Source organism: Benincasa hispida, chromosome 8, assembly GCF_009727055.1.
Source record: "Benincasa hispida cultivar B227 chromosome 8, ASM972705v1, whole genome shotgun sequence".
Taxonomy (NCBI): domain Eukaryota; kingdom Viridiplantae; phylum Streptophyta; class Magnoliopsida; order Cucurbitales; family Cucurbitaceae; genus Benincasa; species Benincasa hispida.
The window spans coordinates 54,700,630-54,715,202 of NC_052356.1; the positions used below are offsets into that span (position 1 = coordinate 54,700,630).

Consider the following 14,573-nt stretch of genomic DNA (forward strand, 5'->3'; position numbering starts at 1 on the left):
GGAATTTACTTCTTCCCTATAGTTTAGGTAAGAAGATAAATTGCTCCTCTAAAGACTGATTCTAAGGCTTAAACAATGAGGTGCCTCATCCTCTCCTAGCCCGAAAGGGGTTCAGACATAGTTGGATTATGACTAATTGTTCATTAGAGGGATCAGTGATACTTAAAGAGTTAGATGTAACTACAGGGGTAAAATGGTAATTTGACCCAGTTGTACTTACGAGCAATTAATGAATGGTCAATACACTGTTGACTGGTTATATCCATAAGACACAGAAATATATCTGTAGTACGAAGAGTGTAGCTGTCGGTTTTTAGTGAAGTGATCGACAGTTAATGAATGTTGGTTAATTTGATTAAAGAGTTTAATCAATTAGTCTCGTATCATTGGAATTTCAATCTACAGGTCCATAAGATCATCTCCTTAAATCAATGAGGACTAATGAGAATCAAATTAAATTTGGTTAGTTTGAATTGTTCAAATTAATTAAAGAGAATTAATTGTATAAGATACAATTAAATAATGTATATGGATGCATTATAAAACATAATGTATATTGATACATTATATAATTTTATGAGAAATAAATATTTGAATATGATTCAAATATTAATTATATGAATGTGATTAATATAAAAACTATATGCTATAATTTAATGTGAATATGATTCATATTGAATTTATATAGTTTTATGAGAGAAATAAATATTTGAATATGATTCAAATATTAATTATATGAATGTGATTCATATAAAAACTATATGCTATGATTTAATTTGAATATGATTCATATTGAATTTATATAGTTTTATGAAAGAAATAAATATTTGAATATGATTCAAATATTAATAATGTGAATTTGATTCATATAGAAGCTATATGTTAAAATTAATATGAATATGATTCATATTAAAGTTATATAGATAGATTAGAGAGGTTATTATTTGAATGTGATTCAATTTTTATTTAAAAAACCATAGGTTAAAATTAATAGAATATTATTCATATTAATACCTTAGGTTATTTGAGAGAATAGTAAACTATAATTTATGTTATATGTGATATAATATTAACTATAGGTTATGTGTTATATGTAATATAACATATAGTTTAAATATATATTAAAATGGTTAATATATATTAAATTCAAATTTTGAATTTGAATTTAATTCTTTCAAAATTAATTAAATAAAAGGGAAGGAGTTATAACTCTCATCCCTTAATCTCTCCTAGCTTCACGGAAAAAAGGTGGTGGAGAGAGAATGTTCTCTCTCTGGTTCTCCTTGTCTTTGTATTCTATAGAAGAGTTTACAAAGAAAATTCTCTCAATCTTCTCCTTTTCCTCTTACCAAAATTGAGTGCAAGCCCACACCTCTGCACCATTCTTGTCCCTGAGAATAACGGGGAAGACCACGTGGTGGTGTCTGGTTGCAATGTTCGTGAGATTGGGAGATCAAGAGAAGACGTTGCGAATTTGAGAGGAACGCGAAGAATTAGTCTTCAAAGGTGAATGATCTTCAGATCTATTCTTCCTCTTCTTTTTCCTGTAATTAACATGCCTTAATAGAATGCATATTTTATTTCCATCCTCTGAATTTAGGCATGTTTCTATAAAAATTAAATTGGGCTCCACGATCCTTTCCGCTGCAGGTGTTCACACACCCTTCAAAAGGAAGGTGTATCTTGTTGGTAAAGGTAGCATCTTTCAATTCTTTTAAGCCTTTCTCCACCATAATTTTCATGTCCTTGAATCCCTCTCATTCGGATGTGATCTCAGTTCATTCATGTACCTCTCCTAAACTCAGGTTGTCACAGATGGTATCAGAGCAAAACCTCTCCTAGTAAGATGTGGTTCGGGAACGAACTAAGTGGAAGCTGGTGGGCATGTAATGACCCTAATTTAGGATGGGTACATGAATGAACAGAGATCACATCCGAATGAGAGGGATCCTGGGGACATGAAAAATATCGTTGAGAAAGACTTATCAGAATTGAAAGTTACTACCCATACCAATAAGGTGCACCTTTCTTTTCGGTGGCTCAATCATGGGAACTCCAAAAGTTAAGCGTGTTAGCTTGGAGCAATCCTATGTTGGCCTACCTCCTAGAAATTTTCCTAGCATGTGGGTGAAGACAAGGTGTAGGAATCAAATCCCGAGTGGAAGCATGTGAACGTCTTGCATCTCGAAAATCGATTTTTGAAGAAACAAAAACAATGTTCTAAAACAGAACATATGAAGGATAAACATACGAAATAACATGCTTTGGACAATATAAACTAAGAGAGAACCATTCTTACCTTTGAAGATTCCTGACCTCCACGAAAAATCCTCTCGATCTTGCATGAACTTCTTCACGATCGAACTTCAACACAACCATGAGAATAACCTTGTTATTCTCAATGATTCCAATAGAAGAATAGATGGTATCCAACTAATTGGAAAAGGAAGAGATAGAGAGATTTCTTTTTAGAGAGTAGAGAGGATTTTTTTTTTTTTTTTTTTATGTGTGGCTGGGTTAAAGTTCACCAAAATCAATTATTGTCCTAAAAGAACCATAAGGAAGAATTTATATGGAGAAGGGCTAATTTCTTCACGAAGTCTTTCCCAATTTAGTCTTGTGCTTAATTAATTAGATAACTTTTATTTAATTAATTAGCACATTAATTAAAAAAACATATATACCTTAAATCCAATTTAACATATATATTTAATTAACATAAATAAACATTATATGTTTATGTGCATCACCTCTCTATTAATTTAATTAATTAATTAATTATGAATTTAATTCACTTAAATTAGATATTTGAATCTCATTCAAATATCTCTCTCCAACTTAATTTAAATTATAGAGCACAACCATAATCAATTACATATTAATCACATTAATATACAATTTCCTCAAATTGATTTGAACAATTCAAATTATTATCTTTAATATCCTTTAGTGGGCGAACAAGGGGACCTAGTGGACCTGCATACCAGAAGCTCCAACAATATAAGATTAATTGGCTAAACTCATTAACCAAATTAATCAATATTCGTTAAATGTAGGTACACTCTACCAAAGACCCACAGCTGTACTCTTCTTACTGTAGATATATTTCTGTGTCTACGAATATAGACCAATAAAAGTAAGTTAGTCCTACACGAGTGTCCATAACACCAACTGGGTCAAATTATAGTTTTACCCTTAGGTTACCTCTGTATCCTTAAGTACCAGTGCTCCTCTAATAAACAACCTGTTTATGGTTCAACCAATGAATAACCTATTTAGGGTCCAACTAATAAATAGAAACCCCTCTCGGGCCAATGAGAGTGTAGAACCCTTTGTTTAATTCCCAGAGATACCACTTAATGGAACATTCATCTACTTACTTTGAAGATGGGAAGGAGTGAATTCCATCTTGTATTATTATGTTCCTAGCTCCCCAATCGGTCTTGTCCTTAAAATTGTAAGCTTATTGAGTCAACGAACTGGCCACTCTCACCCATACAAATCAAAGGACAATCCCTTGTGAACATGAGTTCATAATATACTCAAGATTATGACTAAGTTGCTTAGGTCATCCTAGTAAAATAGAAATCTAATTTGTCAACGGTGTTACATCTAGTGGTTACTATTTCGCAGTCCGATCTTATGCAAACTCATTGCATAGGATACCCCCACTCGCATGTCACCTACACGAACGTGTCAGATCATTGCGTTTGTATCAAATACAAAGTGGGTCGTATCCATGGTGTTACTAGGATACCCAACCTTTTCCCTATACTATAGACCCTTTAGGTTGTATCTTGAACATTGATCCCTATATGTCTCCACATACAGTTCAAGTCTCATAAGGCAGCCTTGGATTAAGTTTATTGGATGTAGGGTTATTAGGACAAAATAGAAAACAACACAATCAATAACTTTTATTGAATTAACATCGGTAACTCTTTATTGATGACTGTTAATTGATAGTATTTACCATTTACGAGTTTTAGGGCATAAAACCTAACAAACTCCCACTTGAACTAAAACTCTTGTCAAGGGTTGTACATAATATCGTAATCCAAAATAGTGGGAATATGGTAAATAAATACAATAAACTAGGGCATCCATACGCATATCTCCCACTTGCCCTAGATTATACAATGTACATGTCTCATAGACTTAGATTCTCTAGATGACCCTCGAACACTTTAGCCGAAAGAGCCTTCGTAAATGGATCAGCAATGTTGTGCTCCGAGGCGATCTCTGTGACGATCACATCTTCTCGTTGCACAATCTCTCATATTAGGTGATACTTCCTCTTAATACAGGTTGTATTTTTCTGTCTGTATACTTCCTCTCAATACAGGTTGTATTTTTCTGTCTGTATTGTTTCTGGCTTTTTCCAGTGTATGAGTATTTCATAATATCTAAATTAATAAGAAGTAATGGTCCTATACACTTCCCCTACATTAGGGCTTTCAACCTGACATGAGCGACTAGGGCCGGAGACCTGGTAGGAATAGTCGTCAGAAGCTAGTTAAGACGATGGAATTAAAGGGAGAGTTGTTGAACCAACGATGATACACATGAGATTGAAAAGGAGAGAGGGATTTGGGGAAGGAGCAGCAGCTAACTAAAAGGTAAAAATAAGATGAGATTTATGGGTTTTTGTTAGGATATTTGTAATACATAGTAGAATAAGAGAAAAAATCTAAAAATATATTACATCTTTAAAATATTTGCAAATATGGATGATTTGACTGGTCAATCTTTGAATCTTTTTTAATTTTTCAATTTCACCCTCCGTTGTCTTATCTTATTGTACATCTTTTTTTTAGTCTTTTTATTTTCTTTCTCTTTTTCGATTTTTGCCTCTTCCCTCCCTTTTTTTCATTTTATTTTCTTTCTCAGTTTTTGCTTCTTCTCTTTTTTTATTTTTATTTTATTCTTTCCTTTATCCGATTTTTGCTTCTTTTCTTTATTTTTTTTTTATTTTCTTTCATTTTCTTCTTTTTTCCTTTCTTTTTCTTTCCTTTATTTTTTATTTTCTTTCATTTCTTTCTTTTTTCATTTCTTTTTTTTTTCTTTTTTAATTTTCTTTTCTTTCTTCAATTTTTGCTTTTTGCTTTTTTTTTTTTTTTATTTTCTTTCTTCAGCTCTTGCTTATTCCTTTTTTTATTTTTATTTTCTTCCCTTTCTCCAATTTTTGTTTCTTTCCTTATCTTTTTTCATTATTTTCTTTTATTTTCTTTCTCTGATTTTTTACTTCTTCCCTTTCTTTTTCTTTTTTTTTTTTAGTTTTCTTTCATTTGTCTGATTTTTGCTTTGTTTTTTCTATTTAATTTCTTTCATTTCTTCAATTTTTGCTTCTTCTATTTCTCTTATTTTTAAAATTTTTCTTTCCTTTATTTAAATTTTTTCTTCTTCCCCTTTTTTTCATAAGAATTATGAGGTTGAGTTCCATACGCAGGACTTGAAAGTACTCAATTCATAAGTGACTTAACACCAACAAGTCAATCATCAAATTTGATTATTATAATAAATAATAAATATAAATAGCAAATGAAAGTCTATCAGTGATAGCCACTAATATTTTCTATCATTGATAGCTTAATCTTTGATTATATTTTCGTAGTTAATAGCCACTTATAGAAATCTATCATTGATAGTCAACTTTAATTAATAAAATTGAATCTCGAACTAAAATGTTAGTGGAATGCCTAGAAATTATCACTAATATGTTTATCAGTGATAGAAGCTATCACCGAAAAGAAAAGATACTTATAAATGTTTGGAAATGACAAGAAAGGGGTAAGAAGGTGTTCAATGGCTATGATTAATAGAAGCTACTACTACTGATAGCATGTTACCAGTGATAGAAGCTAATACTAATAGCATGTTATCGATGATAGAAGTTATCTGATAGTACGTCACCGGTGATAGAAGCTACCACTTATAGCACGTTATCAGTGATAGAGAACTATCACTGATAGCATGATATCAGTGAGATTATTGATAGCATCTTATTAGTGATGTTATCAGTGAAAGAAGCTATCACTGATAACCACAATATGAATGATGTTAGTGATATCGGTGATAAAACTTAGGTGATATCTATATATCGAGTTTTTTTTCAAAAGTGATAACCAGTTATAGAAGTCTATCATTGATAGCTTTAAGTGTTAATATTTTAAGGTTGTTTTTCTAATTGATGAAAGTCTATGAGTGATAACGACTGATAGCTGCTATCAGTGATAGCCGTGATAAAAGATTATTAGTGATAACTACTATGGTAATCAAAGTTGTTGGTCTTCTTTCAAAATTGATCACTATTTATAAATCTATTATTGATAGCCACTGATTCCAATTGATTCCAATTGACGAAAGTGAATCAATGATAGCTACTAATAATTGATAGCAAATTAAAAGCTAATATTTCAAGATTGTATTATATTTTCTCAAATTGAAAGCTATCGCTGATAGCAACTATCATCGATAGCAATTGATAAAAGCTATCAGTGATAGCAGACTGATAGCAGCTATCAGTAGTGTGATAGCTTTTAATTTGAGAAAGCCAGGAAGAAGCGAATAAAATGGTGGCTAGGCATGGATATTTTAGTCTTTTACCATTTTTTTTATCTATATATACAATTCTTTTACCTTTGTACTACATATTCTATTATTTTGGGCTTGAATTCCATTTATGCAACTAGCCCTTTTGTTATTTTATTTTATTTAGATTGTTGAATAATATAATATTATTGTAAGAAATTGTAAACAACCAATATTTAATCTTGAAGATATATCGTAGTGTCACATGTTCTTTAAACTTTTTTATTGATTTAAATTCTATTAAAATTTATTCTCACGCATGAGTTTCAAAAAAAAAATCTAATTTTTCTTTTAATTCTTATATATATATATATTCCTCAATCCTTTTCTATCTCAAATTCTAAACTTTTATCAACATAGATTAAAAATTTTCAACCATGATAAGAAAATGTATAAAAAAGAAATTAAAAAGAATTACATAAAACTAAATCAACTAGAAAGAAGGTTACAACGTGATAAGAAAATGTATAAACAAATCAAAAAAATAAAATAAAATCGAGTTTGATTAACAAAAGATATATTTGAATGTATATTGGTGGAGAAAAATCAAGAAGATATAAAATTTTGTTATAATTTGAATCACAAAATGAGGCTTATAACTTCACATTATACACTGTATGTGTAAATGTATTCGGTTACAACCAAGAGTTGCAAAAAATATTGGTTAAAACCTCAGAATTTCACATTGCAATTACAATATATGTTGGTAAAAATCTCATAACTATGCATTACAATTACATGTGTAAATGTAAATTAGTTAAATCGCTTTTTTTTTTAACAAGGCACAAGTATTTTTTACAAAAAATAAAACTGAATGTATATATATACATACACACACATATGTGTGTGTGTGCGCGTGCGCGCATGTATATGTATGTATGTATGTATGTAAAAACTTTAAAAAAAAGTTAAATCTAATAATAATATGCTATGAAGCACAGATATTTCATATGAGGCAAATAATCTATATCAGACACGTATCAGATATCGATACTTCCAGATACTTTTCAGATATGTATCTGACAAGCGATTTGATGTATCGATTTTTACTCTTATTTTTTCTAAAGAAAAAAGACAAACAACCCATCTAACCTTTTTCAATTTAAAACTAGGCAACCTATTTTTTTAAGCAAGAGAAAATGTATCTTCAATGTATCAGTATTCTCGTTTTATAGAAATATATATTAAAATAATATATAAAAAATGACGTTTCCTTCAACGTATCCGTATCTTAGTTTTTTAGAAATTGACGAATCGCCTATCCAATCGTATAGCCGCATCCATGTCTGTGCTTTATACAGAAACTTCTTTTTAAAAAAATAATAATATATCAGGAGATAAAACGTAAAAATTTCGAAAATATGAATTTTTTTTAACAATATGTATAGAATAATGAAAAAGATTAAGATACAAATAAATGTGATCATACACATTAAAAATAATTGTTGATCAATAAGTTAAAATCAAATTTGGTAATAAAAGATAAATTCAAATTTAAAATTATGGAAGAAAAATAAGGAAGAGATTGGTTTATTTTGAATCAATTTGAAAAGTTATCATTAAAGTCTAATTTGATAATAAAATGTAAATTGGAATTTCAAAATGGGCAAAAAATTTGAAATGGTGCTCATTTTCTATTTTGGCAAATCTATTATGTTATAATATGTTAACTTACGCTAGACCAATTACATAGTATTTTTATCTTGGTTATTAATCAATCACTCCAGTTACATTATATTTTTATCTCGGTTATTAATATTAATGGATTTGATTTTCCACCAAATCTAAAGATATATTATAAATTAAAATCAAAATGGTGATAAATAAATTAAAGGTGGATTAGTTCTGAATAGTTTCGAAAAATGATTAAATCAAATCAAAATCTTATATGAAACCGCCAATTCAAATTTCAAAATGGGAGAAAAATATGGCACCTTTATCTACTAATTTGTTAGGTTGAAATCTCATGACCAACGATTCCACTTACATTGTATTTTTATTGAGAATTGATACACAGTCTCATAACACGAATATTCCATTTAGACTATGATTCAATTAAGAATTGATACATAATATAACAATTACATAGTAAACTAAAAAGTTGTTATCCGACTATGTGGGTAATTTGTAGATTAAAAAAGTATATGTCATGTGTACAGCATGTTTTTTCCAAAAAATCTTATAAATTCAGTTTTTTTTTTTTTTTTTTTTTTTGTTGAAGAAAATGAAGAGGATCCCTCTTGATTTTGCTATTTTCTCCCTTTTTCTGAAGCTAGAAAACAACGTAAGCATAGTCAATGCCTTTAAGGCCAATATGAACATGCGGCCCAATCACTTTGCTGAATTGGGCCACACCACACGTTCATGGGCCGATTGGTTTTGGGCCAGTGAACCCAGCCCAATCGAAAAGTGAAGAGAAATTAAGGTAAGGGAAAAGGAAAGGGAAAAAAATAAAAGGAAATCTAATAATAAGTGAGAAAGGAAAAATGGGGTATGGGAAAGAAGTGGTTGGAAACAGAAAGTGGGAAGAGAAGAAATTTAGCAAGAAATGGAACAAGTTGAAGGGACTAAGATATAACCGTATCATTCATATAAAGAAAAAGAAAGTTATTAAAATATTTTTAAAAAGAATTAAGAAAAAATTGTCGCATATCAAATTATGATGACACAATTTGGTAGAATACACGAAGACAGATATTATCTAAGATGTAATGTTTCAAGTTGGAGAAGAAAAAATGGAACCGATATGACATGATGAGCATCGAAACTTAGTTTAAAAATACCAACACCTCAAACTCAAAGACCCAAAACGGTACCGCTCATTTTAATGATAAATTTAAAGCTCTTAACAACAAACACAAACTCATGCCATTCTCATTCCCTATGCCTTCGTTCATACCAACATCGTGACTCCCATTTCCCCTTTTTTTTCACCTAAATCAAATTTCATAATTTATATCTCTATGCATTAAATTTACATTCAGACTCCATGTAAGTTCTCTTTTTTTTTTAATATGCAAGTCAGATTATTATAACTATTATAAATTACTACAGAGTTTAATAAAGAGTTGATACAAATTAGAATCTTTATGCCCTGTTTGATATTTGTTTTTTTAATTTTAGTTTATTAAATTTGAGCTTCTAAATACTACTAAGAAAATTGTAAAAAATTGAAAGAAAATAAGTATAATTTTCAAAAGTAAAAAACTAGAAACAAAAATATTATTGAATAGGACCATAATTGCTTACAAGGTCTCTTATTCTTAACTAATTGAAATCGTTGAGCAACCAAAGTCTCACATTGACTATATAAAGAAAAAAAATGAGGGATATATCATGAGGATAATTATGATGAGAATTTATATCTATAGTGAATAATATCATACTATTGTGAAGATATGTGAAAAATCGACCCCCTAATTTAATTGGATTAGGTTGAAAATGACACCTAAGATGATTTCGACGAGAATGGGCAAATCTTTTTAACTTGTTGACGCCCTCCATATCCACAAATCCATATGCACCGAAGCAACTACAAGGTCGAGGTTTGAAGGGTTGTATTCTAGGTTGTACTCATTGCCTTTGTGTTTGGGCGTGGTAGTGGGATTACGAAGAAAGCAATGGCTGTTGTCCATAATGGGATTTTACAAACCCACTAACTCATCCAATCAATAACATTATTGAAAATTACAATCCATTCTTTTTCATTTATCCTTCCTACCAAAACTCATTCACATTCATATCGACTAATTCTTCATTAATAAAATCAACTTCCATCATTTCATTTAATTACACAATCTAAATGTCATTGACAATATGTGAAGTTCATAGTGGCTAGGAAAAAAATATATATATTCATACTCTCAATCCCAAAGTGTTCACAATAATTATAATGAGCATTTTACTTACACATATCCTCCATTTTTTCCCATTTGAACTCCCTTTTCATTAGGCAAATGCTTGTCATGCACGAACTTTTTCCAATACCAATGAGTCTTCCAGACTTGATTCATCTCTTCAATGGGAATGCCTTTTGTCTCAGGTAAGAAAAAGAAGACGAATATGGACATGACTAGAACAAAGAAGGCGAAGAAAATGAACAACCCGAATTTCAAATGGCAAAGCATTGTCAAGAAGACTTGTGCAATGATGAATGTGAACAACATGTTGACAGAAACGTTTACACTTTGTGCAGCTGATCGAATCTCCAATGGAAAGATTTCACTTGGCACTAGCCAACCTAGAGGACCCCATGACCATGCAAATCCTGCAACATATATGCAAATGAACAGCACCACCACAATTGCATACCATTTAGGTAAAGTGCCTGGATCCCCATCAACTCCAAATTTTGCACCAATTGCCGCTGCCACAACCGCCTACAAAATACACAAAATTTAGATTTCAAGTTATTCAATTGAGCCTCATAATCTATTGTGACGACTGTTCAAATAATTTCTTTTTTTTTTTTTTTTTTGGGAGATTGATTTTAATGAGTTATTATACCTGACATATCAACATTTGAACTCCACCCTCGAGGAAAAGAAACCTCCTTCCCCATTTGTCGACGCCATAGATTGAAACAATTGTAGCAACAACATTAACAACACCAGTGATCACAGCGGACATGAGGGCAGCTTCACTACCAAACCCAATGGTATCAAACAGAACAGGAGCATAGAACATGATGACATTGATGCCAGTGAGCTGTTGAAAGAAAGGAATCAAAATAGCCATAGTGAGATGGGGTCTGTATTTCTTCTTCAAGAGATTAGTCCATGGATTTTCCACTCGCTTTGATGCATCACTGGCTACAACAAGGTCATTGAACTCTTCATCAATGTCATCAATTCCACGGATTCTTTTGAGTTGATGTCGAGCCTCATCGTGACGTCCTCGTTCAATCATCGAGTTGGGAGTGTCGGGGAGGACCAACGAACCAACCGTGATAATAAGAGCAGGAACCACAGCACCACCCAAACTCAAGCGCCATCCCCAACCACCTTTGATCTTTGCAAAGAAATAGTTCAACACATTGGCTATTAGAATCCCGACTGTGATTGACAGTTGAAAACCAATGTTGAGGGCTCCTCTGTATTTGTATGGAGCCATTTCAGACAGGTACAATGGCACTGACTGGTTAAAAGAAAACACAACAAAACCAACTAGTTAAAATCCAAATTAAACAGGAAAGTCAACATTTTGAGCTTGAAATTCTTGACCACGAATTATGATTATTTTTCCAAAATAATTGAATTCATTGGGGGTTTAGAAAAGACAGGACACATGACGTTGAGTGTGTAATATATTCAAGTAAAATGGGGCCACTTGCAAAGTGCAATTTCAAGGGTCAAAGTTTAATCGCATGCCAAAGCAACAAAAGACTAAACGGTGGGGAGGAATCAGGCATATAGACTAGGACTCCGAATTTCCATAATTTTCTTCAATATTTATTTATTAAAGAAATAATAGACAAAATAATACTAAAATTTAAAAAGGAAATTCAAGCAAATCCAATATTAATAATAGGAAATTTAATTTAAATATTCAATTTACTTGAACATAGTACAAACTACAGAGAGAGACAGAGTGGAAGACGAAGCAGATGTCGGGAAAAATAATGTTGCAGAGATGAAAGAAATCCCAAGTTTGATATTTTTTGATTTGGACATTTGAACAAACAAAAAATATTAGGGAAAAAAGAAATTAACGTTGTGTTTGTCCAATAGTTTGCCTGTGATTTTTTATTTATTTATTATTATTTTTTTTTTTTGGAAATATGTCTGTGATGGTTTTAATGAGGAAAAGAAAAATCATGGGGTCCCACTAACTTTACAACAACCAAACGGTGGTTATTGTTATTGCCTATTGGTAGGTTTTGTCGAAAATTAGAAACTCATAAGGCTACAAATACAAAATCAATCCAATTCAATATATGACTCTTTTTCCTCTCAATGATTCAATGAAGTAACCTCTATATTTTAACTATTCTTTATAAAAAAAAAAAAAAAAAACAGTTCAACCCTTTTATGCTTTTTTAACTTCCTTCTAAGAAGTTAAAATCACATTATTAAATTTTACTCGACATGTTCACATTTTCACAAATTCAACATTTATATGAGTAGTCAATTAACATTTCTATTTTATTGTAGAATTAAAATCTATGAAACATATAAAATAAGCAACACAATATCTTTAATAGAAATATAATATAAACAATAAACATCTCCTTTGCTTAAAAACATAAAATGTTCATTTGTAGTTTTTTAACTTTTTATAATTTAAAGTTTTTATAAATATCAATATTTTTATCGATATCAACGTTTTGAGCCTTGATTACAATCTAGATATGATTGATAATCAGTGATTTCACTTCAAAGATAAATTATGTAAATTTACTATAAAAACCCTTAGTACAAAACACTTACTCTAAATCCACCTCAAAAAGAAAGACATTTTATACAATACAAAAATCAGATCTTTGAATTTTTACTCACGGTTGAAAAAAAAAATCATAAATTTTTATAGTTGAATAAATTCTTAATCATTTTTAGAACAGATCTAGAGAAGACAGACGGGAAGTCGAAATCATAAATGACGAAATTGTCCAAAAACTTCCTTAAACAATAATTTCTTTTGGAAGAAAATATTGAGAGAAAAAAAATAGAGGAAGAAGGTACCTGATTGGCAAAGCCGATGCCAAAACCAAGCAAAATACGACCGAGAATAAGCATCCAAACGGCCTTAGCAGCGCCATTGATGATAGCACCTGCACAAAACAGCACACCACCAAGCAACATAGACCATTTCCGGCCAAATGTACGCGTGACCGTCGACGCCACCAACGACGACAACAACGCCGCCAAGTACAGTGACGACGTGAACAACGTCAACGTCTCACTGTCGTACTGACAGTACTGGTTGGTCGTTTCGTTCGCGTGCTTCTTCCTGAACACCGACGGGAAAAACTTCTTCAAGAATGAATCCATCGAAGTTACCCCACCTACCCAAATTTCACCATCATCACGGTAAAAAACAGAGCAGGAAAAAAAAACCCATCTAATTCGTAAAAATTTGAATGAGTACCTGAAATTCCAATATCGTAGCCGAAAATCAGCCCACCCATGGCGGCGACGATACATGTTACGGTGACGTAAAGAGTAAGATTCCCCGGATACGCCTTTTTACTGCCACCGGTGGCGATTCCCACGGCCGGCATTTTGGAAGAGAGGAAGGGAAATGAAGGAAGGAAGGAAGGAGGGAAACTGATTATGGATTAGAAACAGAGAACATAAGGGGCAGTGTGAAGGGGAGAGAAATTGAAAGGAGAGAGTAGTGGCGACAGAGTTGGGAGTTAAGAAATTTTTATTTATAGAGAAGGGAGAGGTTTGAAAACCAAGGACAAGTTGGACAACTATGGGCAATTAAAAATTTATTGATTAAGCTGACGAAAAATACTAATATATCAATTATTGTTAAACATTTTCTTTAAAAGACAAATTTTGTTTAAAAAAAATCTTCGAACATGGACAATCGAGATAAAGACAGGCAGCAACTCAACATCGTTTACATTGACTATATGTTAATTGTAATTATATAAAATAAGATTCACTTACCGTATAAAATGAAGAAAATATTGCAAGGGAGAGCGGATGGTTTTCTACGCTACATGACTTTTCTTAAACACATGTTTAAGCAAATAATAATAATAATAATAATAACTTTTTTTTAAAAATACAAGTTATCTCATCATTTTATTTAAGAGTTTAACTCTAAGAAACACAGATACTTTTAATTATGCAGATAATCGGTATTAGATATGGATACGTCCAGATACGTGTCTAATACATAATTTGAAGTATCTGATTGTTTCTTTTTTTAATTTTCAGATACGTGTATCTGCTTCCATGAAGGGGATACACTAGGTCTTTTTCTTTCAAATTTAAGTCCAACCCACGACCCATTTTATTTAAGTGCGTGTT

The 14,573-nt window shown here is 31.2% G+C and overlaps 1 protein-coding gene across 1 annotated transcript; it reads right to left on the bottom strand.

Annotated features, from left to right (window-relative positions):
- Nucleotides 1-10,327: 10,327 nt before the first annotated feature.
- LOC120083779 (sugar carrier protein C) lies at nucleotides 10,328-13,956 on the bottom strand. Its single transcript, XM_039039644.1, has 4 exons — nucleotides 13,678-13,956; nucleotides 13,272-13,594; nucleotides 11,098-11,727; nucleotides 10,328-10,970 (listed from the first exon to the last, which is right to left on the bottom strand). The coding sequence occupies exons 1-4, from the start codon at nucleotides 13,808-13,810 to the stop codon at nucleotides 10,497-10,499; spliced, it is 1,560 nt and encodes a 519-aa protein (XP_038895572.1). The 5' UTR covers nucleotides 13,811-13,956; the 3' UTR covers nucleotides 10,328-10,496.
- Between the last annotated feature and the right edge of the window lie 617 nt (nucleotides 13,957-14,573).

Excerpts from the sequence above, each read along its gene's own strand:
- LOC120083779 (XM_039039644.1), bottom strand. The coding sequence starts at position 13,810 with ATGCCGGCCGTGGGAATCGCCACCGGTGGCAGTAAAAAGGCGTATCCG. Across the intron at positions 13,595-13,677 it reads CTACGATATTGGAATTTCAG|GTGGGGTAACTTCGATGGAT; the intron begins GTACTCATTCAA and ends AAATTTGGGTAG. Across the intron at positions 11,728-13,271 it reads GCATCGGCTTTGCCAATCAG|TCAGTGCCATTGTACCTGTC; the intron begins GTACCTTCTTCC and ends TCTTTTAACCAG.